The sequence below is a fragment of the Macaca thibetana genome, chromosome 2 (genome assembly GCF_024542745.1).
Source record: "Macaca thibetana thibetana isolate TM-01 chromosome 2, ASM2454274v1, whole genome shotgun sequence".
Taxonomy (NCBI): domain Eukaryota; kingdom Metazoa; phylum Chordata; class Mammalia; order Primates; family Cercopithecidae; genus Macaca; species Macaca thibetana.
Genome location: NC_065579.1, coordinates 118,324,867 through 118,350,468, shown reverse-complemented (window position 1 = coordinate 118,350,468; position 25,602 = coordinate 118,324,867). Strand labels below are relative to the sequence as shown.

The 25,602-nt window shown below is 38.9% G+C and overlaps 2 protein-coding genes across 10 annotated transcripts in view; one reads left to right on the top strand and one right to left on the bottom strand.

Annotated features, from left to right (window-relative positions):
- The window catches only part of THOC7 (THO complex subunit 7), a 738,093-nt gene that overhangs the window by 595,150 nt on the left and 117,341 nt on the right, over positions 1–25,602 (top strand). The gene's annotated exons all lie outside the window — the stretch shown is intronic.
- Positions 1–25,602, bottom strand: part of ATXN7 (ataxin 7) — a 149,356-nt gene that overhangs the window by 36,396 nt on the left and 87,358 nt on the right. For 6 of the 9 annotated variants that reach the window (XR_007723530.1, XM_050781218.1, XM_050781215.1 and 3 more), the window contains one exon: positions 23,178–23,282. Coding sequence is in view for 7 of the 9 variants with exons in the window: in XM_050781218.1 (XP_050637175.1) it covers positions 23,178–23,282 (105 nt within the window). In the remaining 2 variants the exon portion in view is untranslated. Of the gene's footprint in view, positions 1–7,686; positions 13,568–23,177; positions 23,283–25,602 lie in introns of those variants that run through there. The other 3 variants (XM_050781221.1, XM_050781219.1, XM_050781220.1) reach the window with 2 other exon arrangements.

The window sequence follows — 25,602 nt, the reverse complement described above, 5'->3', positions numbered from 1 at the left end:
TTTAAAAAAAAATTTTAAGTATTAACACCCAGGTACACACCAAAAAAGAGTTCAAAGCAAATAATTAGATCTTTTTATATCATAAATATTGCTTTGAAAACAACTAAAAATAATTTATAATGAGCAAGTGTCAAAATTAGGGCACAAATCTAAACAGCAGTCAAAACAAATTGTAACTCCAAATGCTAACATTCATACTTGAAAATAATCTAGAAGGATATATGTCAAGCTTTTTAAAAAGTGGTTATTCCTGGGATTATAGCTCTATTTTTTAAAACATTTGTGTATTGTCTTTCTACAATGAATATAGTTTACTCGGTTATTAAATACATACTTCTAAAGAAGAAAAATCTGGTGTTCTGGTCTCAATTTTATACATGCCAAAATAAAGCAAGGCATACTATCATTCCTGAGCACAGTATCAATTTGTCCCATTCTCAACGGGTATCATGCAAGTGGCTAACTACTAAGAAACCCCCACAGAACCTGAATTAAATATCCTCAGTTCTGCTATAAAGCTTGTTTTGAGAATGCAAAAGCATTCCAAAGCCACCGATATACTAAGAAACAATTTGAACATATTGAAATTTTGCATTCACTTTTCATGATTTTTATCTGTAAGAAATACCAGGTGAACACAGAAAACTGGCTGAAATGAGCCACGTGGGAAGATTCAAAATGCACACCCCTCAAACTTCTACCATCTACCTCAGTTCACCACCATGTGTGTTATTAACCACACCCAAACACATCTGATGCTACAATTTTTCATCCAATTTCAGATAACCTCCTTCCGCCATCTCATGGTAACTCATAAGCTGCAACCCTTCCCATAGCCTTTATTCAGGGCTCTTTTCTTGCATCTTATTAAACCTTTTACTAATCTTTTATAATCCAAACAACTGGATGATGAGAAATCTCACCTTCAAGAACAACAACATCAACAACAGCTGCTACTGTGTATTGTGTAGAAACCACATGCCAGGCACCATGCTACGGGATTTACATGGATTATCTCATTCAATCCTGACCATCTTTCTAACAAAGTAGATACTATTATTATCCTCACTTTCCAGATGAGGAAGCCAAGGCTTTAAAGGACTCAAGTCAGTTGTCCAACATCACATGGTTACTTAAGAGGCAAAGATGGGTGCAATCCCAGGCAGGCTGACTCCAGCACCTGGGTGAAAGCACAAGGCAACTTGCCTGCTCTGAAATGGCATTATTAGCAAGTCATAATACATCACGGAGGGGCAGGGATAAAGGTGAGGGTTGGGGCATAAATCAGTAAGAAGGCCATCTTCCCCAAGTGCTCGGCAAAAGCAGGTTGTTAGTGTACAAGTCTGCATAGGCTGAACATCTGTCATCGATGACAGTTTTTTGGTATATTCAGGGTGGGATCCAGAATATGTTTAAGGGAAATCCAGACTGTTTTCGATTTCACCTTTCCATTTTGGAAGTTGCTAAGCTAAAAATCAGCTATGAGTGAGCCAGTGTAGCAGTTCTCTGCTTGGAGGGTCTTAAAGCATCCAAGATGGTTTTGATAGAGGCAGACAAGTGCCTAGACAGACAGGGGAGGGTCTCCGACGAAAACCCACCTCCAAGTTGAAGACAGTTTAAAGCCTGAAAGTCAAGCTACAAGTTAAATCCTAGGACTGGATTGAGAATTTGTCTTCCCGTTTGGGATGCTTTCCTCTGGTCCCCACCCTTCACCTGTTTTTATATATACCTACTCTTTCCAAATTGGTTTTTCTACACTGTCATGCCCACCTTTGAGTTGTGCCTTCGCTTTAAAGCTTTTTGAATACTCGCAAACCAATCAGACTCCCCATTCTGAGTCCATAAAGGGCCCTAGACCCAGCCACATGGGGGAAATATTCGCCTCTCCCCAAATTCTCTCTCTGCTGAAAGCCGTTGCCATCACTCAATAAAATTGTTCTCCACTTTTCTCACCCTCCAATGCTCCACGTATCCTCATTCTTCTTGGGTGCAATACAAGAGCTCAGGAACCGCCAAATGCAGGTACAACCTATAACACAGGCAAGCTGCGGCACACCCAGAGTGGCCGAGGGAGGCCCAAGCATGGCATCGCTGGCCGGGCATCCCTGGCTTGCAGTGTGACCAAGAAGAAAAATCCTGCATCAGTCTGAAGAGTAAACTGTGACAGAACGTGCCAATTGGGGCTGTCTTTATAGCTTGGTTAAAAGGAATCAACTTAAACACAGTTTCCAGATGAGGATGCTCTACAAAAGACCATCAGCAAACACCTGCTCAATAGGGTAAGGCTGGACCCACCAACCAGTAGACAATACAATATGCGTGCTTCCAGTCACTCTCAGGTTGTTTACGGTCACCTTCCCAGCAGAGGCTCAGGGCTGTTGGGCACAGTCTTGATATGTATGGGTTGAGTAATCAGCCTGAATAGAATCCAAATCAAATAAAAATACTTTTTAAAAGATTACCTGAAAAGGATAAGAACTTTAGAGTCAGGGATATGTGGGTTCATATCCTTGCTCTGCCAGTTACTAGTTAAGTGAACCTGGGCAACCAGCTCACTCCATCCTCGTTGGCAGTGTCTTCAACTGCCAAGCCTACTTTGCACGGCTGCTGTGGATTAAATGATAAAGAGTTGCAAAGACTGCAGCACAGAGCCTACTATGGACCAAATACTGGGAACTCAACAGCACATAAGACAGATACCCCATTAGCTTGGCTGATGCCAGCTACAGGCTGATTTCTTTAGACAGAAAAGTACTCGCCAATAACACCTCCTGACTTCTAAAGAAAGTAGAAATCACTTAAGAACAAACCAAACCCTCTTTACTGTAAGTTATCTTCTCCAGTGTGATAAGGATTTAGTATACATATTTTTACATGCCATTTCAGGAAGATATCAACCTATTCTAAGATAGGAGCTCAGGGGAGCAACTTTAAGAATTCATTTAAAAATTAGCAAATTCATACCAAACAAAAAGAACATTCATTCAAGATAAAGTTATTTTACAAATAAAAGGTTGGCTCATTTTCCTCACAGAATTCAGAAGACACTCACGAAAAACTGCAAATAGAATAAAATGAAGATCAAGTCTCAAATTCAGTTTACAGATCCAAAGGTGGAAATTTTGGGCAGATTTTCTAAGTAAAACCCACAAATTTTTCTTTAAATGAAACTCACTCATACTTCCAGATAGACTCAGTCAGTTAAGGTTAAACAGTGTACACTCGGCATGGACGGGCCTTATGAGAAATACCAATGCATGCTTCAAGAAATGCACGACTTCATGCCTTCTGACAGCTCCATTCCACAAACATCCCATAATGACGGTCATTTAAAGCAAGGACTTTCAATAATGAAGGTTATACATGGCTATAAAATGTAAAACACAGGTAAACATGCACACAGTCTTTGGCCAGTCATAGTAAGCAACAATGCACATATCAAAAGCTCAGTTTTAAAACTTTAGGTCATTCATCAAGCTGTCCCTTCACAAAATTATTTATTGTTTATTTTTATGTCCAGGTTGAAAAATAACTGCAGCTTGCTATTACACGGCTCCCAATTAATCCAAACTGTCATACTCCATTTCCAGGCCACCAAACACAACTCAGGAGGTGTCAATTGGCATTATGTGTCTTTCACAAGGATTATAACTCCTTAAGAAAACATCCAAGAGCAGGACCTGAGGCAGACTAGAAATAAAGACTGCATTAAAAAAACAAACAAACAAACAAACTCAGCACTTTTTTCTTACACATGTACTTTGCTCCCAACTAGTGTTTTCCCTAAACTTCTGTTATTCACAACTAAATCATACTTTGGATCCTTTTCCAAATCTGCACAGTATCTAGACGATTATTTACTTAATATATTTTTAAAAATTCAGTGGCCGACTAGGTACTAATTTAGCATTATCCTAAGCAATAATATCTCTGAAAGAATGACTTTGTATTTGATGTAGGAGTTTCATATATATATATTTTTTTCCCTAATGAATATTAAAAAATACTTGGCATACCATTGCAAATCACTACACATGGACTACATATCACTACATATGGATTACACATGAACATTAAGCATTTCATATTTCCTCACTACTTTCATTGTTGTCAACTTTTCCCTCTAAATTTTCTTATTCTTCTTAAAAGCACTCACACGTGGCCTGACAAGCAAACATGGTCCTACTCCATCCACTCTTTGTAGTCACAGGTTCTTTTTAATCCTAAATCTGCTTTATCTTTGATCCAATTTCTTTATGTTCCCCAGGCACTTGATGAAACTATTCCAGAGAGAGCTGAGTGTAGTCTAATTGCTTAAAAGGAAGCAAGTCGGTGGGACTGTCCCTGGAACATTCAAATCTCAAGTTGGGGAATTCAGAATTGACCTCTGACATGCAGTGCCTCAAAGGACAATTAGCCAAAATTGGGGCTGGGAGGCAACTTCAGAGCATGCTTAGGTGGGTTACAAATGGCACTGGAAAACACTAAGAAAGAAAAAGTCCTTGCCACAAAGCACTCGGCATCATTTCCACTAGAGAGATTTAACTGAAAAGGATGATTTCAACACTGGCTGCCCTAACAAATTAGTCTCCAACTGCTACCTCTGCCAAATGCATCTCTCCTCCCCCTAATGCGGAGGTGCTTTTAAATTAAAACATAAGGGGAAAGTGCAGAAAAGAGAGTCATTTATAGCACTTGGGCCACTTGAAACAACTTTTCACCAAAGATCCTAATCAAATTATCAAGCTCTTCAAGTCAGTGCTTTATGACAGAAATAAAGGCCCAACTAAAGTATTCGGGTCTCTTGGCATTTCCACGTCTCCGGGCAGAGCGCACACTGCAGCATACCCATTCACACTGGCTGCATGAAAGAGAACAGATCACAAAGGGCAGATTACAAGGGAGAACGACTCCACTTCAGTGGGGGAAGGGACAGGCGTGAATGGATTGTAAATAATGTTGCTAAGAAAGGAGCAGAAATATGGCAACCTCAAATAATCCTCTTGCCAGGAATTCTTCCCAAGAGGACTGTTCTTTCTGAACTCTGCTTTCAAGTATGTGAGAAATATGAAAAACTTACTGAATATCTGGGGGATACTCCTTCCCTGCCTGCTTAACTTGCAGCTCTTTGCAAACAGTTGTAAAAGGGCTTAAAAAAAATCCAAAAATTTTATTGAAAAAGATGGAATGATAGGGAAAAAGAGGAGGTACAGCGTGTTGTAACAGTTGATCACGTCAGCTACGAGTGTAACACCCTTTTTTTTTTCTTTCATGAAACAGCTTGTCTTAAGTAAAACCGAGTGGTCTGAGTGATCAGTTCAGTTCCTGAAGGACGCCCTTTCTATGCTCCTGCAACCCCGTTCAAGGTGCAGACTTTCGACCCGAGGGTTATCATCCTCTCTAACGCATACACACACTTAGGGAAAGTACCTTTTGGGAAAAGGATGCTGTTGCTTTTGAGCGTAACACAACCATCCAACTGTTTATGCCACCTCTGTGATCTTGCTGTCACCGTTTCTAACTACAGATACCACACAATGAATGACATGCTGGCTGACACTTCTGCTCTGCTAACAGCCATAAGGACTTCTCTCTGCTATCATCAGAGACCACAGTGTTACCCAAATGATGCTGACAGACTACAGCAATAAATCACCCTGGCTGAAACAAACATGACCTCACCATCTGAGTGATGCACATCATTTTGTAAAATTTCACTCCCCTTTCTCCCTCTCACACCATCATTCACTTGAACTGTTTCTATACCTCAGGTACCAACTTGTGAGAAGAAAAGAGAGCCAAAACAAAAATCCACTAGTCTCTAGCTACTTTTGATTTAATCCTCTATATGTTAGGGAAAAGAACACCTTAGAATTTCAGCTATTTACCTTTGTAAGTATAGCCTTCCAATTTGTTACACTATCTGTAGTTCAAGCATCAAACATACTCAGTCTTTACACAAGTATCTCTATAGTCTCATTTTGGTCTAGGTCACTGTCTTTCCCAAATGAAATATATGGGCTATTACCAAAATGCTAAAAGACAATTTAAAAGAACAAAACAAAACTACGCCATTACCACTCCAATCCAATTTTTACATATACACAAAAAGAGAGAGAATAAAAGGAAACTGGTAAAACTCAAATTAGAGGAGCTGTCTTGTTTTTGTTTGGTTTCTGTTTTGTCTTTTAAAATAGAAATTTCTGTGTAGGAATCCCAACAGGGAGCATCATCTTCCCAGTCCAACAAACAAGAGCAACTCTGCAAGGTACAACGAAATGACAAAACCATCTGCTAAAAAGTGCTACACTGAGCCAGTCACAATCCTTATTGCTATTATCCACTAGTTTTATATCCTTTTTCTATCACCTTATTCTGGGTGGGGGAGGGCAGAATACCTGAAGACCAAAACATGGAAATAAGAAAAACCTCACATTTTGAACACAGCCTAACAGCTTCCTTCATTATGCATTCTTTTAATAAGGAATGAGTGATTAATTACTCAGGAATGCCAATGTTTTCAATGAGTCTGCAACACACATTTATTTTTTCTGAAGAGAAACAGTATCTGCTCCACCTGCAGGCCAGGGCTGTCAACTAATAAAACATCAGAAGTGACATGCAAAAACGAAAGCAGAAATAGCAAACCTAAAACTGTCTGACAAGAGTTTTCAGAAAAATCAGTTATAAAGAATCAACAGCAATTTGATTAAAGGTTTAAGATCTTTTCATATTTAAAGTCCTACAACTGGGGAGCTAAATTTCAACCTCAATTAAAACCATCCGGTCAAGCTCATTATTGCAGAAGGCATGAAATCTGAATCCCCTGAAAACTAAAGAACTCAACTGACACCTCACTTCCTGCATGAAGACAGAAGGTCTGAGACAGGTAAGGTAACATTGAGAACAGCCTCCACATCCACCCAAGAAGAATCAGCTTAGCTCTGCTGGCTACCTTAATAACACAACTGAAAAAAATCATCTTTTCTGGCAGTCAGTCCATAATTAAATTTTTATACACTCAATTTAAGTTACTGAATGACTTCCCAGGGTTACTGGTTGTATTTTGAAGTTGTTCTTCCTCTTGACGCAGTGTTTTGTTTGAAACTTTGTTGTGGAACTGAAGTATCTGACAAAACAGCTTTCAAACACCTTCTACAGGAAACACAGCAAACTGCCTGTCATGAAACCTCACTTACCACAAGTAAGATAAAAAACAAACAGTTAAAGCATGTTACAACGTTCCTCCATTTTTAGAGAGCGACGTAACCAATACTCTCTCTGTTTTGAGATATGGGAACTGTTTGGTGCAAACCTCAGCATTTTGTTGGAGTTAATAACAAACTCGACTCCTGTCTGCATCTGAACTTTGGCCAGATCACTCAAATGACATTTCAGAATGGCTCCTGTGGACAGCTTGCAGCAGCTAATCCCTGTGGCTGCGATTAACCACGCTGATCCCCTAGCTCTGCAGGCTCCCTCCCTCCACTACTTGAGCAGCGAAGCCCTCCTGGCCTGCTGGCAGGGCAAGACAAACGCCAGGAGGAAAGAGGCCTGCATAAACTCTTCCCAACTCTGCTTGGTTCTATGTAAGGTTAGCAAAGACCTACCCCACCGTCCACAGGCTCATCCAGAGCTGGGCCCTGAGCCAAGCCCAGCCTCTGAAAACTGCCTCAGAAAACTTACCCAGTGGAGCTTTCAGCTCCTGCGCAGAAGGGCTGCTTTGGAGAGGCGTCTTGCTACCTTCCATTCACAGAATTTGGTTGTGCTTCATTGCACACTTGCTACTGCAGGCTTGCATCATGATTTGGGTCTGCCCACCAACTCCAAATATGCTCCATGTTTGGGCTTATGTAACATTTGCTACTACTGTAAAAAGCACTTGAATTACAAAGGTCCTGGCAGATCAACAGAAAACAGGGGGTGGAGTCTAATTTCATCTAATATGGTCATACCAGGCGTCCTGGACGGTGTAAATTAATCTTTCTATTTGAAAGGCAACTTGTCAAAATTGGGGAAGATGGAATACTATAAGTTTAACTTGCTAAAATGCAAATTACTTATACTTTGTGAATTTTTTTTCTGAATGCCTTTAAACTGACACAGTTACTACCAGGTATATTACAAAACTTACATGATTTATTTAAAAACCTACATTTTAAGTCTCAGTAGACCTAAAGGTCTTAAAATTAAACATTTCTATAAAATGCCTGCAGCATTTTTCCAGGTTTTATTTCCCCTATACTATCTATAGTTGCTAAAATTTACAAAATGTTTATTATTCCTAAGCATACTTTTCCTTCCTAAATCTAGTAACAAAAAAACTTAACCCACTTTCTGTGCATATTTGTAAAATATGTGTAATTTCATATCCACGTTTGTCCAGTTTGTTGTTCAATCACTGGAGGACTGACTAAAGCTTTCATACTTTTAAATCCAAGAATTTCTCTCACTGAGTGCCCCCTTGGAAATAGTGTCTTCCTGGCCTGTTTCCCTATCATCCCTATCATGCTCCCTCTCTCTGGCCAATCAACAAATCTACTGTCAAATAGACATGGAATGGGGTGTAATGGCTCACACCTGTAATCCCAACTACCTGGGAGGGTAAGGCAAGAGTCCAGGAGTTTGAGGCTGCAGTGAGCTATGACTGCGCCACTGCACTCCAGCCCAGGTGACAGAGTTCTAATAAAAACAAAACAACAAAAAATCACCACAAGTGACATAGAAAAAACTGCCAAGTGATCTGAGTTTTATAATAATGACTTAGAAATCTGATAGTTCAAAATGAACTCTTTCAAATGTCAAAAGAGGCGGGAAAAGATTCTTCTACAAAATCCTATCACCCCACACAGAATATTGGGAGGAGGTCATGAGTTACATATGTGGAAATGATTTAGCCTGAAATGGGTGGGGAAGAGTTTTTAGACAAGCATGAAAACGTCTTCTATCGGGCCAAATTCTAAATTGACTCTAAAGCAAAAGAATAATAGCTGCACTGCCCTATTTTCACAAGGATTCAGATCCCAACCATGTCAGCAATACCAAGACCCAGGGGATTTTCTGAAACCCACTTTCCCCCAAACTCTCCCCCACCACCGAGATTCCTTACAATAACGTTCATACAATCCAAAACTATGGTAGCCCTTAAAAGACACTAGGAGAACCCAAGGGAAGAGTCATCAGCAAGCCTTAGAAGCACAGGATGCGGATACATCTCCCAAATCTTTTCAAAAGCTCATTAGTGAAAATAAGAATTTTAAGTTAATTCACTGAAGCTTTTCTTAAGCTAGAAAAAAAATAAATAAATAAAAATCCATGGCTGTACAACCTGATTGCCACAGGTCTTAGTAGTATTTACTCTACTTCACCTGCCCTCCCTGCAGGGGTAGCCAAGGAATCTCCTTAACGTCATCAATAGCAGAAAAGAACAGGGTAGGAGGATCCTTCTTGAGCTAAACCACACTTCCCTATCACTATACTTGTACGACAGGACCCAGACTTCTTGCTGGCCTCCCAAAGACAAATGCTTGCTTTTCTAATATTCCCTTTCGTACACAGTGATTGTACCAGTGGGGAAAAATATCATTATGAGAGTCAGCCAATCCAAGACAGTTCTAAGAATCAAGTCATTCTGCGACACTGAAGAAAACCAGGGTGAATTTTAGCAAATGTTCTTAAATGCTACAAACACATGTCTATATTTAAGTTCAGAAATAAGAGAAAAACAATTTTAACATTTTTAAGACCTACATCAGAAAAGGGATGAATGAATGGCCGTGTAAGCCAGGAAAACATAATTTTGTATACCAATAACACAAATACATAGAAACTGAGAACAAAGTTCAATTTTAAACACTCACATGTGCCCCTGTTAATGCCCTGAATAAAATGTTTAAGCAAATACTGCTTTGTTCTGCTTGTAAAGCATTATCACAATTTTCTTCAAATCATTTCTCAATATCCTATCCAAATAAAGTTTATTTTGATATTAAATATCCCAGTGATGGCTCAGACATAAGTGTTTACGTCTGGGGACATGGTCATATTTCTTTTTTCCTAAGAAAAAAAATTAAGACTACAGACTAAAAAAAAACTAGACTAAAATAACATCTTAATAGAATAACATCCGTGCCTCACTGACCAAAAATTATATGTATCAGCTGTGGTTTGGACGGTGTACACATGTCAATTTTACTCTAGTGCACAAAGGGCATTCTGAACTGTGCATTAGCCTATTCACAGCAAACAAGCAAACTTGCAGGAGGCTAGGAGAAGCACCCAAAGTTTGGGTTCAGGGGGCAGCCAGCCTGCAGTCTGAGCACTTCTAGTTGTGCAGCCATGGGCAAGAGACTCTGGAGAGCTAAGGACTGATACTCCCTCCTCCCACAAGCCTGGGTTGAGGAGTAAATTTGAGATAACGCAGGTAATGCAGTGCCCAGCACTTGTTAAACGTTCAGCAAATGTTAGCTATTATGATTACAGCCAAGGAGAAACTGGGTGGATGATAGAAAAGAAGAGTTAAACAGAAACAGAAAAACTGAGGTTTCTATTATAGAAATTAGTCAAGTCCCCTACAAATCTTGGGATTTCCTAAACGGAATCCTTGAGAAGCCAGCAGAGGTGTCATTCAGTGTTCTGGAGGGCAACAAACAAGCTGCTGGCAGTTATGAAATACTGTGTTCCTGTCATTGGTGAAAGCCAGTTCTCCATTTTACAGGAATACAAGTCTCCACTAACTCCACTTCACTGTCTCAGCAGGCCAGGCGAGTTATAATTGGCCTTAATTGGCACTTACAGGAGCTTTAACATTCCTTACCTGCTGCCAAGGAGCACTTGAAAGGGGAAAAAAGTATTTTCAAACTTGGAAATACCAAGCAATTCATTCGGCTGTGGGCCTGGAAGCCTGCTATCCAGAATCAGATTAGCTTCACCTAGAAATGTTGCTATGTTATTATCCAGCGCTCATTAGGTACTCACACTGGATTAGGAGAGGTGGGAGATGAAATTTAAATGGGAATAATTCACCTTGGAGGCTAAAACCATGCAGCAGCCTTCCTCTAGCTTATCTTTTGGTGGATGGCTCTCCAGGGCTCACCCACACTTCATGTGTGTAAGGCAGGCAAATAAAATATATTTTCATGGCCTGATTTACACAGGCTTTGAGTTAACCACAGTCTGACCTCAGCCCAGTTATTATTTGAAACACACAATGAACACTGTTATAAGGTGACCAATCATACCAACTGCAAAGAGGATAGTGAGATCAGAAACAAAACTGGCCATAGTTTTTCCTTGGCCTTGCAATTAATCACACTCAAAATTGTTATCCTCTAGGAGGCCTCACATTTTGCACAGAGGAATCCTAGCATAAAAGAATGAGATTTCTTCCTTAAGGTAAATCCCATACAGAATGAATAGAAATTTCCCATAGATGCCAGGGAAACTGCCTATAATTGTTTAAATATTTTTTTAAATAATCACTCGTTTTGAAAGATCTCTGTCTCATATTATTATTACTCAGACTCGTGCTTGTTTGAGAAATTTACTTCAAATTAAAATTAATCATACGTGTGTGTGTGTGTGTGTGTGTGTGTAAGGAACATTGTTAAGAGGCTTTAGAAAAATAAATGGAAGCTTGGAAAAATAAATACATCTACTCCTTTGGAGATACTCTTATAGTGACTGGTAGAGATAAAGTATTATAGCCTTTTTGGAAAGCAATCCAGCAGCAGCTATTAACACTGCAAATAACTATCTTTTGTGACCCAGGAATCCACTCCTGAGACTCTATCCCACAGAAACTAAACCACCAGTAATTATGTATGTATGTACCAGAGTGGTTACTGCTGTTTGGTTCACAGAGACAAAAAGCAAGAAACAAAATGAATGTCCATAGAGGGCCTGGCAGAGGAAGCTACAGCACAGCCACACTTTAGAGCAGTATGCAACCATTAAAAAGAGGGGATTAGTGTTATCCAGGGCTGTGAATGGATTTACATGAGGTATTGTTGAGTAGAAAAGGAGCAGAAGTGTGCATAATAGGATCCATTTTTTTGTAAAACTATCACCAAAAGCCCCTACTAATAAAATACATGATTCTATGTGCCTGGATAGAGTTAGAAGCATGAGAAAAATATAGAAGGAAGCATACTAAGTTACATACTAAGAATGCAGCATGTATGATTTATAGCGTAGTGCGGACTGCTACAGTTAGAGAAGGCAGGTAAGTTGAAAGAGCCAATGAAATAAGAAAAAGGCTGCACTGAAAACAGTTGAGATGATTACATTTGTGTATTTACAGAAAAATACATTATAGGTGTACATATTTAATACATTCATATGTCGATCAAAAAATCTATAAAGAAAGAGTTGGTCTAAAAAATTTGTTATAAAAATGCACTGTGAAGGTAGCTGAAGAAAAATTAAAGAAATACAAAATTCTGGCCAAGGGGGGTGGTTCACACCTGTAATCCCAGCACTTCAGGAGGCAGAGGCAGGTGGATTGCTTGAGCCCAGGAGTTTGAGACCAGCCTGGGTAACATGGTGAAACCCTGTCTCTACAAAAAATACAAAAATCAGCTAGGTATGGTGGCGTGTGCCTCCAGTCCCAGGTACTGGAAGGGCTGAGGTGGAAGGATTGCTTGAGCCCGGGAGGTGGGGGTTACAGTGAGCCAAGACTGCGCCACTGCACTCTAGCCTGGGCAACAGACTGAGAATCTGTCTCGAAGAAGAAGAAAAAAAAGAAATACAAAATTCTGGTATTACATCAAACAAGTGTGTCTTGATTACTGTCACTCTCTTAATTTGTTTGGCTAAGCAGGCTGAGACTCAAGTAGCACAACAGACCACAGTTGAATCACACAGAAAAAGGCCTATTAGCCACTTTGGCAAAATAACATCTTAACTCTCTAAAGCTCACTACACATCTTCAGTATTAGAAGTTGTAGACCAGGTGTGGTGGTTCACGCCTATAATCCCAGCACTTTGGGAGGCTGAGGCAGGCAGATGACTTGAGGTCAGGAGTTCAAGACCAGCCTGGCCAACATGGCGAAATTCTGTCTCTACTAAAAATGCAAAAATTAGCTGGGTGTGGTGGTACATGCCTGTAGTCCCAGTTACTCAGGAGGCTGAGGCATGAGAATCACTTGAACCTGGGAGGTGGAGGTTGCAGTGAGCCGAAATTGCACCACTGCACTCCATCCTGAGCAAGAGAGCAGGACTCTGTCTCAAGAAAACAAAACAGAAGTTCTAACAACCTTTTTAAGAAATATATCAAGCATAAGAGGCAATGAAACAAATTTCATTCCAAAGTTTGTGACCTGAAGAGAATATAAATCAAGAACTCTATATTGTGTGATCAGAGGCTGTTTGTATTTTATTTTAAATGGAAATAATTCTTTTATTTTTTTAATCTTCAAATAAATGCACAAGATGAAAAGGTATAAAATTACTTTGAAGTAAACCTCAAGACTGGGATTTCTACACACATAATGTGGGATAAGGGAAATAGCTAAATTTAGCTGTTGGGCCCCTCCCAAACCAGTTTGTTTTATGGACTTGGACTAGTACATACATCAGAGGAATTATTCCAGTCAAGTAGTAGGTACCACAGCATCAAGAAGTGATAAAAACTCCCTCTTCTGGTCATATGTAAGATCACAGCTTAGCAGGGTTGAAATCGCAGGTACTTATCTTAGTCAACGTACAAATCAGTCTTGTGAAATGACTGTCAGGAAAAATACTTTTTAGGAAATATAAATAAAATATGGATCTATTTCCTGAAATATCTCCTTTAAAGTTGAAGCATGGCCATCCTATAATAGCTAATGACTTCTACATGTAGCAGGCAAGTCAAGAGTGACACTGGTGAATATTAACAATTCATATATATATTAAATAATAATTTATTAATTTTTATTAAGCCTTTTTTTAAAAAAAATTTCCAACTGTTTTTCCCTCTATTAAGGTATAAATGACAAATAAAAGTTCTATATATTTACAATACAGTGTAATGTTTTGATACATATATACATTATAAACAATTTATAGATAGACAGATAGATAGATAGATATTGCCAGAAACTCACATTTTCACTGCCTTATTATTGTGGCAACCCAAATCAGAACTGCTGAAGTAGTTCATCAAATCACAGTAGTACAAACCTGGAGGGCACTGTGACCAGGTTCCATGTGGAGAATCAATATGCTGAAATACTGACAGACATTCCCAAAGAAGAACAGTCCTTAAGGCACTGTATACAGTAACGCAACACTGAAGATCTAAGTGTCCATCAACAGGAGTCAGGTTAAGTGAAAATACATTAATGAAGCGGAATAACAGGCAGTCCTTAAAAAGACTACAGCAGAACAGTATGTATTAACCTGAAAAAATATTTTAGATAGATTATTAAGTTAAAAACGTGAATTCACACTGAATCTACTTTTTTTAATATGTGAGGGGAAAAAATATACTGGTAAATATTCCTTTGTCCAGGTTCTAGGAACCCTCCAAGAGTATATGTCAAACTGTACCCCTGAAAAGTAAGATGAAGGAGCTTTGTTCATTCTGATTGCATACTTATCCTCTGGTTGCTTACTTTCTTTTACAATGTATTTTATTTTAATAATTAAAAACAAATTGAAAGATAGTGGTTTGTTAGTCAATAAATTTTCACAACTACCCAACGAATACATGAGAAGTCCCAGGAAAGTGCACACATTTTCTTTTGTTTTCTGGCTTATATGACTAGATTACAATAACATTAAAAAACTGAAAAGAAAAAATGACCCCCCAACTTGGCATCACTGCAATAATTACTTTCTTCTATAATCTTTAGAAAATGCCTAAAGACTTAACATAATATATCAACACTTTTCATTCAGGTCAATGCACCTCATTAAAAATAAATGCCCATATACAAACTGAAAGAACAACCTCCTGATCCATAAGCGCAAGTAAATTCATCCAGCTGCTTGAGCCAAAAACCCCATGAGTCATTCCTCCTCCCTTCCTTTCCCAATCCATCAGCAAGCCCTGCTGGCTTTATACTTCCGATGCAGATTTTAATTCTGTTCACACTTCTCTGCCCCTGCTGCTACAATCCTAATCTAAGCTTTCTCTCCTGATCCAGCTCTCACCTTAACTAGTACGAAACAGCTCACTAACTGGTCTCCCTGGTTCCACATTTGTCCCCTGTGTTCCATACAGCAACCATGTGATCAAACACTTCCTGGCCAAAATACTCCAGCAACTTACACCGTCCAATCCTGATTCTTCTCATGGCTTGCAGGGTCCAGTGTCATCTGGTCCTAGAACCACTTTCTCCAGTTTCAACTTGGACCCCTTTCCTCCTTGCACACTGTCCTTCGGTCTCCTCACTGGCCTTTCTGCCAAGACCACTTCCATCTAAGGACCTCTGCACTTGATATTTCCTCTATGTGAAGCACTTGTCCTTTACATCTTCAAATGGGCTGGCTCTCTTTCATCACTGAGTTTAAACATCAACTCCAGAGACAGACTTTCTTTAACTAGCCTTACCTAAAGTGGTCTGCCCCAGTCATTTTCTCTCACATTATTCCTAGCATTTATCACTACCTGAAATAATCTGATTTCACACAATTTCATTTTTCTCTCTCCTCTAAGGTGCATGAAATCACAGACACTGCTTTTCTACCTCAGTAGAAGGCAATGCCTAGCATATATTAGGCACCCAATAAATTTTGTTAAATGCATGAGTAATACTATTGTTAGTTTAATTCCTTTTTAAAGCAGTCCCAAAGGCATAGACATTCATAAGAGCACAGATATCAGTAGGAGGAAAAATAAGTTCATTTTATAATTAGAAATTAAAATGTTGCTCCTACAAATGTCATAACTTTATTTTAAATATATCTGCTTATAATACAACTAGAGAAAAAAGATAAATTTATATTAGCTGAGAGAGAATAAACCTTTATCTAATGCTACTTCAGTTATCTGAAAAATTTAATTAGCATTCTTTTCACTTGTAGCAAAGAAAAAATGAATACACTGTATGTTACACTATCACTCTCTAATATTAATAGCAATAAATGACAAGTGAAAGAAAAAACATTTTCTTTCTTTATCCAAAAATGGTTACTTAGTGACAAGAAGTTTAGGGCAAAAGGTCAACCTGGAATTTCCTTCCAGAGTTAAACTAATTTCCACCTTGACATCATTCATGTTTTCATGTGCCTGTTTTGGTTAGCTCCCATCCCCAGCTCATCCCCAGACTGCTGGAGAAAGACCTGGTACATGTCTTCCAAGCAAAAGAGTGAAGTAATTTTTTTTTTGCTCCGTAACACGTTTCAGTCTTTATACTGACAGAAATAAACATGTCAGTCAATTCTCTAAAGAAGCTACAAAATGTTACGAGTCTCATACAAAAAGAGGAGGAGTTTGGTTTTAGATAGCTACTATGATTTAGAATTAAATAAAGTAGAACAGGCAGAAGAGAAATTCAATGACTATGCTAAATCAATTATCTACCTACCATCACTATATCTTTGAATTACCAAATGTTCCGAGGTAACAGGTTTACAATACTGATCCAGCTTCTTGAAGCAAACTTAAAATTCTACTTCAGCTAGAACATCTGTCGCTAATGATAGCTTTGTGACACATGCAATTCATACTGTCTCTGAATTTTCTTTTAACTCTATACATCCTTATCATGCAAAATAAATCAATGTTAGTAGGCAGAAAAGATGGCCTAGTTGCTATATTTTATCTGTGTGAATGAAATTTAATTTACGAGTTTGATCTTTAAGCATAAAATCCATTCAGTGGATTATTAAGAACAGGAAATAAGACAGTACATGCAAAAATTCTCTGTAAATCACCAGGTACTATTAAAAGTTATCATTAGTCAGTGGACTTAAATTTAGTATACTTATGAGAAAAAAACAGTTTCTTTCCTTATCAAAAACAGTTATTAGCTAAAAAAAAAAAAATGACACGTTAAAAAATATCTGAACCTGTTACTTTCCAGGTCTAAGTTAATCAGAGAGCAAAAGGGGAGGGAAGTGTTCTATATTAAATGGTAAAACCTCTGCTTTGTGATGCAAGATAATTATACGATGGCAACTGCTGGTCAGAACTATGTAAAATGTTGTCAACAATGAGAACCAGCATTTTTGCCAGAAGCAGTCCATCGGATCTCAGAGTAAAAATTCATTTTTCTCTTATAGTACTAACATTCTTTGAAACCAATTACTTAGCTCAAAAAAGTACAAGTAATTTCTCATATGAATATATGAGTAATTTGCTCATCCTGATGAAAATGACATTTTAGAAAATATAATTTATGCTAGCATCTAAAAGAATCCAAACCACCTCAATGCACACCAAGGAACATTAAGTCCAAGCAATGTGTGTGGCTATTAATTTTACAGGATTTGTAATATCTGCAAGGAGAGAAAGCTGTAAGATCACAGGAGTGTTTCTACTAAAGCTATGTTCATTAAGTCATGAAAAAGTCAGATTTATGACACTTCTGTTTGTGAACAGTCTGAGAAAGGCAGATGTTTTACACTGAAGCCTCACCAACAGACTTACATACCATTCACAGTGATCAGTAGTGGCTCAATATATAACATATCGATAGATGACAAAGGGTATTTGTCTTACGTGGTCTTTTTACAGATCAACATGAGATTCCAAAATTCTGTCTTCAAGGTCTGTTATTTCCTAGGGCTAAGGCTGGCCTCAGTAGATAGCTCTTTAAACATATGAGGCAGCAAAATTCAAGAACTTGAGCTGGTATTTCCAAACAATATGGAGTAGGCATCACTCTCTAATATTAATAACATCAAATGACAAGCGAAAACTTACTCCCTTTCCAATTTCTTTCCATTTTCCTGATAATATCGCACTGCTGTGTGGACAATACTTGCCTAAAATGTGCTAGTCTCCATTTTAACAAAGAGAGCAAGCTTCAGGCTCAGAGCCAGCACTGGCAAAAGCATCAACATAAAATTAAATAATCTTCTTTTCACAGCATTCATTTTCACATTTACTATTTCTTATAGCAGGCAACACTAGTTTCCCCCTTTATTGTTCTAGTAAGATTTTCCTTGTAAATTGATTTATTTAAATAAAAGTGGTTTGATTTAAAGAAAAATACTAAGTGGAATTAAGTCAGCAGATAATAAAGCCAGAATTTGATTAAGGTTGGGAAAAGGTGGCTGCTCCATATGTCACCACCGAGGCCATGCTTAGAGAGTCAAGCTGAGCCAAAAGGTGAACAAGTGGATCAGCCTAACTAATCTGAGGCAAATACTTCAACAGCCGACATCTGAGTAGGGTTTCAATTAATCACAGAGATTCTAAATGTGGTACTTGTCCAAGCGGACTAAACATCATTCATCTATTTCTCCTAGGTAATATCACCCCTGTGTCTGCATAAAAGAGAAATATTAAAGTATTCTTCATAAGCAAACTCAGTGAAGCTGGAGAGCACAAAATAGGAATTCCTGGGAAGCTCTCTCAGTATACAGCCTCAAAAGCACCCCACAAGTCATCTGCTAACCCTAGGCTAATCCCACCATTCAGAGCCAGAGCAAATGCATGTAAGTAGTACTACACAGTTTATACTATTCAGTAGCCAGTATAGAACCAACACACTTATCACTAAACTAACTGAAGAACTTAAGATTCCCACCTCAAAAGAATGGGGCTTCTGACCCTAGGAACGTCACCATCTCTCAATGCTTCCTCCTACTCAAAAGTTTTTTGGCAATTAATGTGACATTTCCAGAACATAATACAGATATTTTAAAAAGTAGGGGCCTCCCTTCCTGCCATTCTGGTTGGCTCAATGAATCTCTGAGCGGCAATCTGTGTCAGTCACTATATGTTAGCCACTGTGTGTACCAAGCAGCAACTCCACCAGAGTGGACTGTATCTGCATCTGTGAAAGCAATGCATTCCAGCCAGCCAGTGTGTCAGAATCAGCCCAGGGAGCTGTTTAGAATGCAGATCCTGGGTTCTATCCCTGAAATTCCCATGCAGAGCATCTGGAGCGGGCCTTTGGAAGCTGCTCACTTAGAAAGCTCCTCTGATTCAGATGCACAGCAGGTTTGGGATCCACTGATTTGAATTATATTTTTAAATCTGAAATTAGCAGTAAGAAACACCTTACTCTTTTTTTTTTTTTTGAGATGGAGTCTCGCTCTGTCACCCAGGCTGGAGTGCAGTGGCACAATCTCGGCTCACTGCAAGCTCCGCCTCCCAGGTTCAAGCCATTATCCTGCCTCAGCCTCCCAGGTAGCTAGGACTATAGGTGCACGCTACCACGCCTGGCTTATTTTTTGTATTTTTGGTAGAGATGGGGTTTCACAGCTTACTCCTAAAAATACTAAGTAACTGAAGAGAAATATGAGGCACACTGGAGTATTTTAAAACATTAAAATAACATCACGAAATCATGGTATTACTATGTAGTTTCCAAGAAAGCAAACTATGCTATGAGAGCAATCAGACTGAAAAACTGGAAATGCCAAAATGGCACCACAATCATTCACCATCATTGCTCAAATGGAAATCCTGGTTAATTGTTAACTCCTCAAACTGCAGCTTGGCTAGCAAAAAAGTACATGGCTTCTTAACTACTCTGAATAATAGCTGCTCACCAATTCAGAATACTTTTACCACCAGCACTGACTGACTTTACAAGACTTGCTGCCACTGTAGCATGTTTTCTTGTCCTGGTAGCAGTGGTTTTAAAGTGCTGGAGTTTGTAGCAACTATTTATTTGTTCATAAAAGTCACAGACAGATAACAGCAATATATGAATTCACAGAAGACTACCAACACATTTTCGCCAATATCACTGAAAGAAAGTACCATCCCTGTTTTGGCAGCTAAATAAACTACAACAGTCACTCTGAAAGATTCTGAATTTGAAAACTGTTTTTTGTTAACTATGGAAAACAATAATGCAACAACTGGCTTTCTAAAAATTTCAACAAAAAAGAAAATGTTCCAAAAATAATCTTTCCTGTCACAACCCCTGTCCCCAAAAGATAGAAGAGACTGTGGCAGCACCGGTAAAGGTTGTTGGTCCTGGGAACCCTGTCCACCTCTCCTTTCCTCCAAGTGAGTCAGGGGAAGTCCCTCCAGGGCCACCACATGGTACCTCCCTCTACTTCATGCAGTTACTCTCCCAAACCCACATTCACCCTAAACCTCTTGTCAATTCCACCAGCAGCCATCTCCTCTACTGCTGATTCAAAGAGGGCACTCCTTACACATTTCCCGGCAGAATAACTCCCTCAGAGCACTTGGCCCTCATCTTTCTGCCAGGAACTCTCCTCTCTCATATCTTTAATACTTCCCTTGTCACCTCAGCCTCCCACCTAGTGACTTTGTCAGTCACACCTCCTGCCAAACCACAGGAGACCCTGGAGTGCATTCACACTTTTCCATTTACATGTTTGAAGTTAACACCAACCCTTTGTTATTCAACAAGTATCTTAGTAGGAGATATTGTGCGAGGGACTGAAAGGCAGGAAAGGAGAAAGACAGAAAAATGTGATTTTAAGATACTTTCCTGGCTGGGAGTAGTAGCTCATGCCCATATTCCCTGTACTTTGGGAAGGCGAGGCGGGCAAATCACTTGAGGTCAGGAGTTCCAGATCAGCCTGGCCAACATGGTGAAACCCCATTTCTACCCAAAATACAAAAATCAGCCAGGCATAGTGGCATGCACCTGTAATCCCAGCTACTCAGGAGGCTGAGGCAGGATAATTGCTTGAACCCAGGAGGCAGAGGTTGCAGCCAGCCAAGATCACGCCACTGCACTCCAGCCTGAGCGACAAAGCAAGACTCTGGCTAAAAAAAACAAACAAACAAACAAACAAAAAAAACACACTTTTTCCTACCCATACACTGACATTCTAAGAGGGGAAACGAGAAGATTAAAAAAAAAAAATTCATATAAATATGCTGTAACCAGTGAATAAAATACTCCTAGAAGAGGGGACCAAGAGATCCTCCTTCTGCCTAAGGAATCCACTCTACCCATCAATTCTCTGGGGCACCACTAAGTCACATCACTTTGGTTCTAAAAAATCTGCAACAGGTCCTCACTGAGACGTCCAGAGCAGGGGACTCATGGGCACTGATGCCCTGTGAGCTAGTCTCCGCCTGCCTTTGAGCTTCACTCATCCACAGGTGGGTACATCAATTCTGGCCAATGGTGACTCACGCAGCACATCCCAGAGAGCCTGGAATTTCCTGCTCCTGTGCTCGCTCACGTCAACCTTGTTGCCAACCTGGGGCCACCAAATACGGCTGTTCAGTGCACAAACTGTGTAGCCATATGTGGCAGCTCTGTCTGTCCCCATTGACACACCTCCCATTTTAGTGGATTACGTGATTTTTCCAAAATATTGTCTGTATTGTCCACAAGTCAGAAGCAGGGAAATGACATCTTATTCACCTCTGTACCCACTCTAGTGCCTACCCCAGCGCTTCTTCTAGAAGCAGGAACTCAAATGATCTTTTTATGGTTAAATAGAGGATTTATTCCTTGAAAAAAACGGTGGAATGTTGCTTATGATGGTGTGACTCTTAATCCAACAACAGCAGTCTCAACAGCAAGATCGGTAAATTCTAACTTTAAAATGTTTCTTGGCTGAGCGCAGTGGCTCATGCCTGTAATCCCAGCACTTTAGGAGGCAGAGGCAGGTGGATCACTTGAGGTCAGGAGTTTGAGACCAGCCTGGACAACATGGTGAAACCCTGTCTCTACTAAAAATACAAAAATTAGCTGGGCGTGGTGGCGGGCACCTGTAGTCTCAGCTACTAGGAAGGCTGAGGCAAGGGAATTGCTTGAATCTGGGAGGCGGAGGTTGCAATGAACTGAGATCGCACCACTGCACTCCAACGTGGGCGAGAGAGTGAGACACTGTCTCAAAAAAAGAACAAAACAAAACAAAACAAAAACAACAAAAGTATTTCAAAGCTATGCAGTCTTCCTAGCTCTACTGCCAGATCTTACTCTCAGTCCAATGTCATCTCTTGCCTCTTAACTATTCTCCCTGCTTCTGCCCTTCTCTCAGAATTTATTCTCAGCAAATCAACCACTGAAATAGGACTGTGTTACTCTCTTACATAAATCCTCCGGTGCGCCCAAGCTGCTTCTTAGCCTGGCCTATGAATGATCAGGTTCCTGCTTATAATGCTGGATTCCTCCAGTTTCTACCTCCCTTCACTAAATACTAAATACCCTTCAGCCACACAGGCCTTCTTCAGGTCTGTGTGCTGGCTGTTCCCTCTGCATCAAACGCTCTTATTCTAGATCGCTGCCCGAGTTGCTCCTTCTTATCATTTAGGACTCAGCTCCAGTGTCACCTCCTAAGATGCTTTCTTTAAACACTCTATCTATAGAAGAACCCCATTGTCACTCTCTATTGCAAGCTTGCATTTGTAGTAGTAAGAGCAATGAGGAAAAAACCTATAGTTATTTTTAAAGTGTATCTAGTTAGTTTTGCCTGCCTCTCCAGTTAGACTGTAAACTCTGTGGCAGTAAGAATCATACTACATACTCAATGCCTGAAACAAGGTAGGTATTCAAATATTTATGATTTGCTATTGAGCAAAACTGGGCAGAAAATCAAGGTTTTTAGAATCAGAATCTTATCTTAAACACTGTAAAGGCATTATGACAATGCCAAACAACTGTATTTGGACTCTTCAACAATTAACACCCAAAATTTAGAACTATTGAACTGAGAAGTTTCAAAATCACATTTCCTTAAAAAAATAAATAAATAAATAAAAATAAAAATAAAAAGCCCATGTAGCCATACTGTGAGTGTAATATATAATTTTAAAATCCACTGAATACACAACCAGGGGCTCTAGAAGGAAACAAACTGGTAACTATACTGATGTAACATTTTACAAGAGATTTTATAAACTATACTTTCTCTAGTTTCAGTAAAAGCCAAAACATTCATATCACTTTTAATAAAAATTTAAAAATATCCAACAACAATGGGTTGTTATTAACCCATTCAGTGAATTAAAAAGTCTACCTCCTGGTGGGGGAGGGACATTATGCCCTATACATGCCATCACTGTTCCTTAGTTTAATCTTGCTTTACCTTTTATCTTCTAATAACAATTTTTTAAATGGTTAAGCACTTACCATAATGTGATTGAAATGCCTGCGGTTTGACAACCTGATTACAGTCGTTACACACCACCAAGTAGAAATCATCATGGGCAGGACAGAAACCAAATATTGGCATGTCTGCAACAGAGAAACAGAGCATCACTCACTCATCTGGTTCTGATTGATATAAAACCATTTTGGGAAACAATACTTTCTTTTATTTTTTTTTGAGATGGAGTCTTGCTCTGTCATCCAGGTTGGAGTGCAGTGGCACAATCTCGACTCACAGCAAGCTCCGCCTCCCGGGTTCATGTCATTCTCCTGCCTCAGCCTCCGGAGTAGCTAGGACTACAGGCGCCCGCCACTACGCCCGGCTTATTTTTTGTATTTTGTATTTTTTTTTTTTTTTTTGGTAGAGACGGGGTTTCACCATGTTAGCTAGGATGGTCTCGATCTCCTGACCTCGTGATCTGCCCACCTCCGCCTCCCAAAGCGCTGAGATTACAGGCGTGATTGCCAGGAAACAATACTTTCTAAAGGAGTTGCCTATTATAAAGCGTACCAGGACAAATGAACTGATGTGGTGCACCACCACTATTAAATAGAAATCAAATCAGGCTTACACAGACACTTTAAAAAGGGTTAAAGTGCGCCAAAAATAATTATTATGAGGTGAAACAGACAATCTTTTAAAATGCAAACAATGAATACATTCGTACAATAAAGCAACATTAGATGAACTCTACCAAGAGTTAAGGGAAAGAATCTGCAACCATATAAAATGCTTCATTCACAAAGCTGTACCATCTAATGCTTTTATTTGTTTAACTGTGCATTCTATTCTAGCTATTTGGTTCCTGGGTTCTGCGGAACAATTAAGAAAGGGAGTAGAGATTTCAGAGAGGAGTAAAATTGGTTTGCCAGCATGTCATATAATGAAAATTATTTTCATATATTTTTTCCAAGTCATAGCAACCTCTAGTCCTTTTGCTTACATACTGATGCCACCAGAAAGACAGATTGAACTTTAGTACAAACAGCATTTCATACATTAATCAGTTTGGTTACCAAAATAGGATAGGATATGAACTGTTTGTTTTAACAGTTAAGACAGCAACTTAATTAAACGCAAAAGTAAAACAAAACTATATGCATATACATGAAAACTGAAAGTAACTTGATACCTGGTAAATATGGTTAACTAAAACATCTCAACTATGAACAATAATTATGAACAACAATTTGGGGAACAGAGCTAAAAGTTTAGATCCAGAATCTAACTTTTTAAGTATTTCAAAATCAGTGGATTTTAAACAAGCATTTTACACCATATTCACTATTTAGAGTATCTGCAATAAATGGATAATTAGCACACTTCAATTTAAGCAAATGTTTTAGTAGATCAAATACCAAGTTTAAAGGACAAGGGGGAAGATCCAAGAAGCTGATTAGCATCTGCTTTCTTTCCTATGAAGATTTAATTTCACACTTTCTCCAGCCTGGGAGATCCTGGTGGTTTTAAAGGGAGAAGAAAATTCCCTAAGGAGATGTCAAGTGATGATAATCTCTAAAATATCAAATTACTGATCTAGTATCTACACATGGCTATAGCTTGAATTTTCTTCAACAGTTTCTATTACACTGAATTGCACAGATAGCTAGCTATAATCTGAAATATAGAGTCCAGCATGATTTGGGGATGTACCTGCAGCATCGAGTAGTTTTTACGTGCTACTATTTCATTTTATCCTCACAACTACCTAGGTAGATACCATTATATCCCTCCTTTAAAGAAGAGAAAACTGACTCACAGACAGGTAAAGTACTTTGTCTAAGGTCAACAGCTGGAATTCAATTCTGACTTATAATGTGGCTTGGATTTCTTACCTCTTGCAGACCAGAGGAATAATGATATTTAGAGACTCCTTCCAGATTCCAATGTCAATAAAATGGAATGTCAGGGCTGACCATCTTTGACGGTATAAACTGATTAGATATGAAGCTTCCAGTAGACTACAGACTTCTGTGACTATGCTTATTTAATAAAAAATAAGAGCCAAACAATATGCTATTTTCCTTGAAAGCCTGCCCACATTAAGTTAAATATAGTACATGTGGGAGAAGGGGAAAGGTTATATCTATGCAATGATATACTTGTAATAAGTCACCCAAGATTACAGTTTCTTGACATGACATTTCATTCTGAAAAATAAAATTTAAAGTAGTTTACCGTTAAGTTCCATACGCTTTTGTGCTAAATGCCTCTGATACATCTAAATTACAGAACTGGTATAACATTCATAATTTACAACTGAAAAGTATAAGACAGATATCAAATGAACAATTTCATTAATGAAATCAACTCAATTCGTTTTATTATTATATAGCAATTAAAATAGTAGTAAATAAACAGTCTTAGTTTAGTTTTAGGTCTCTGCAATGCGTTGCTGGTGGTCTC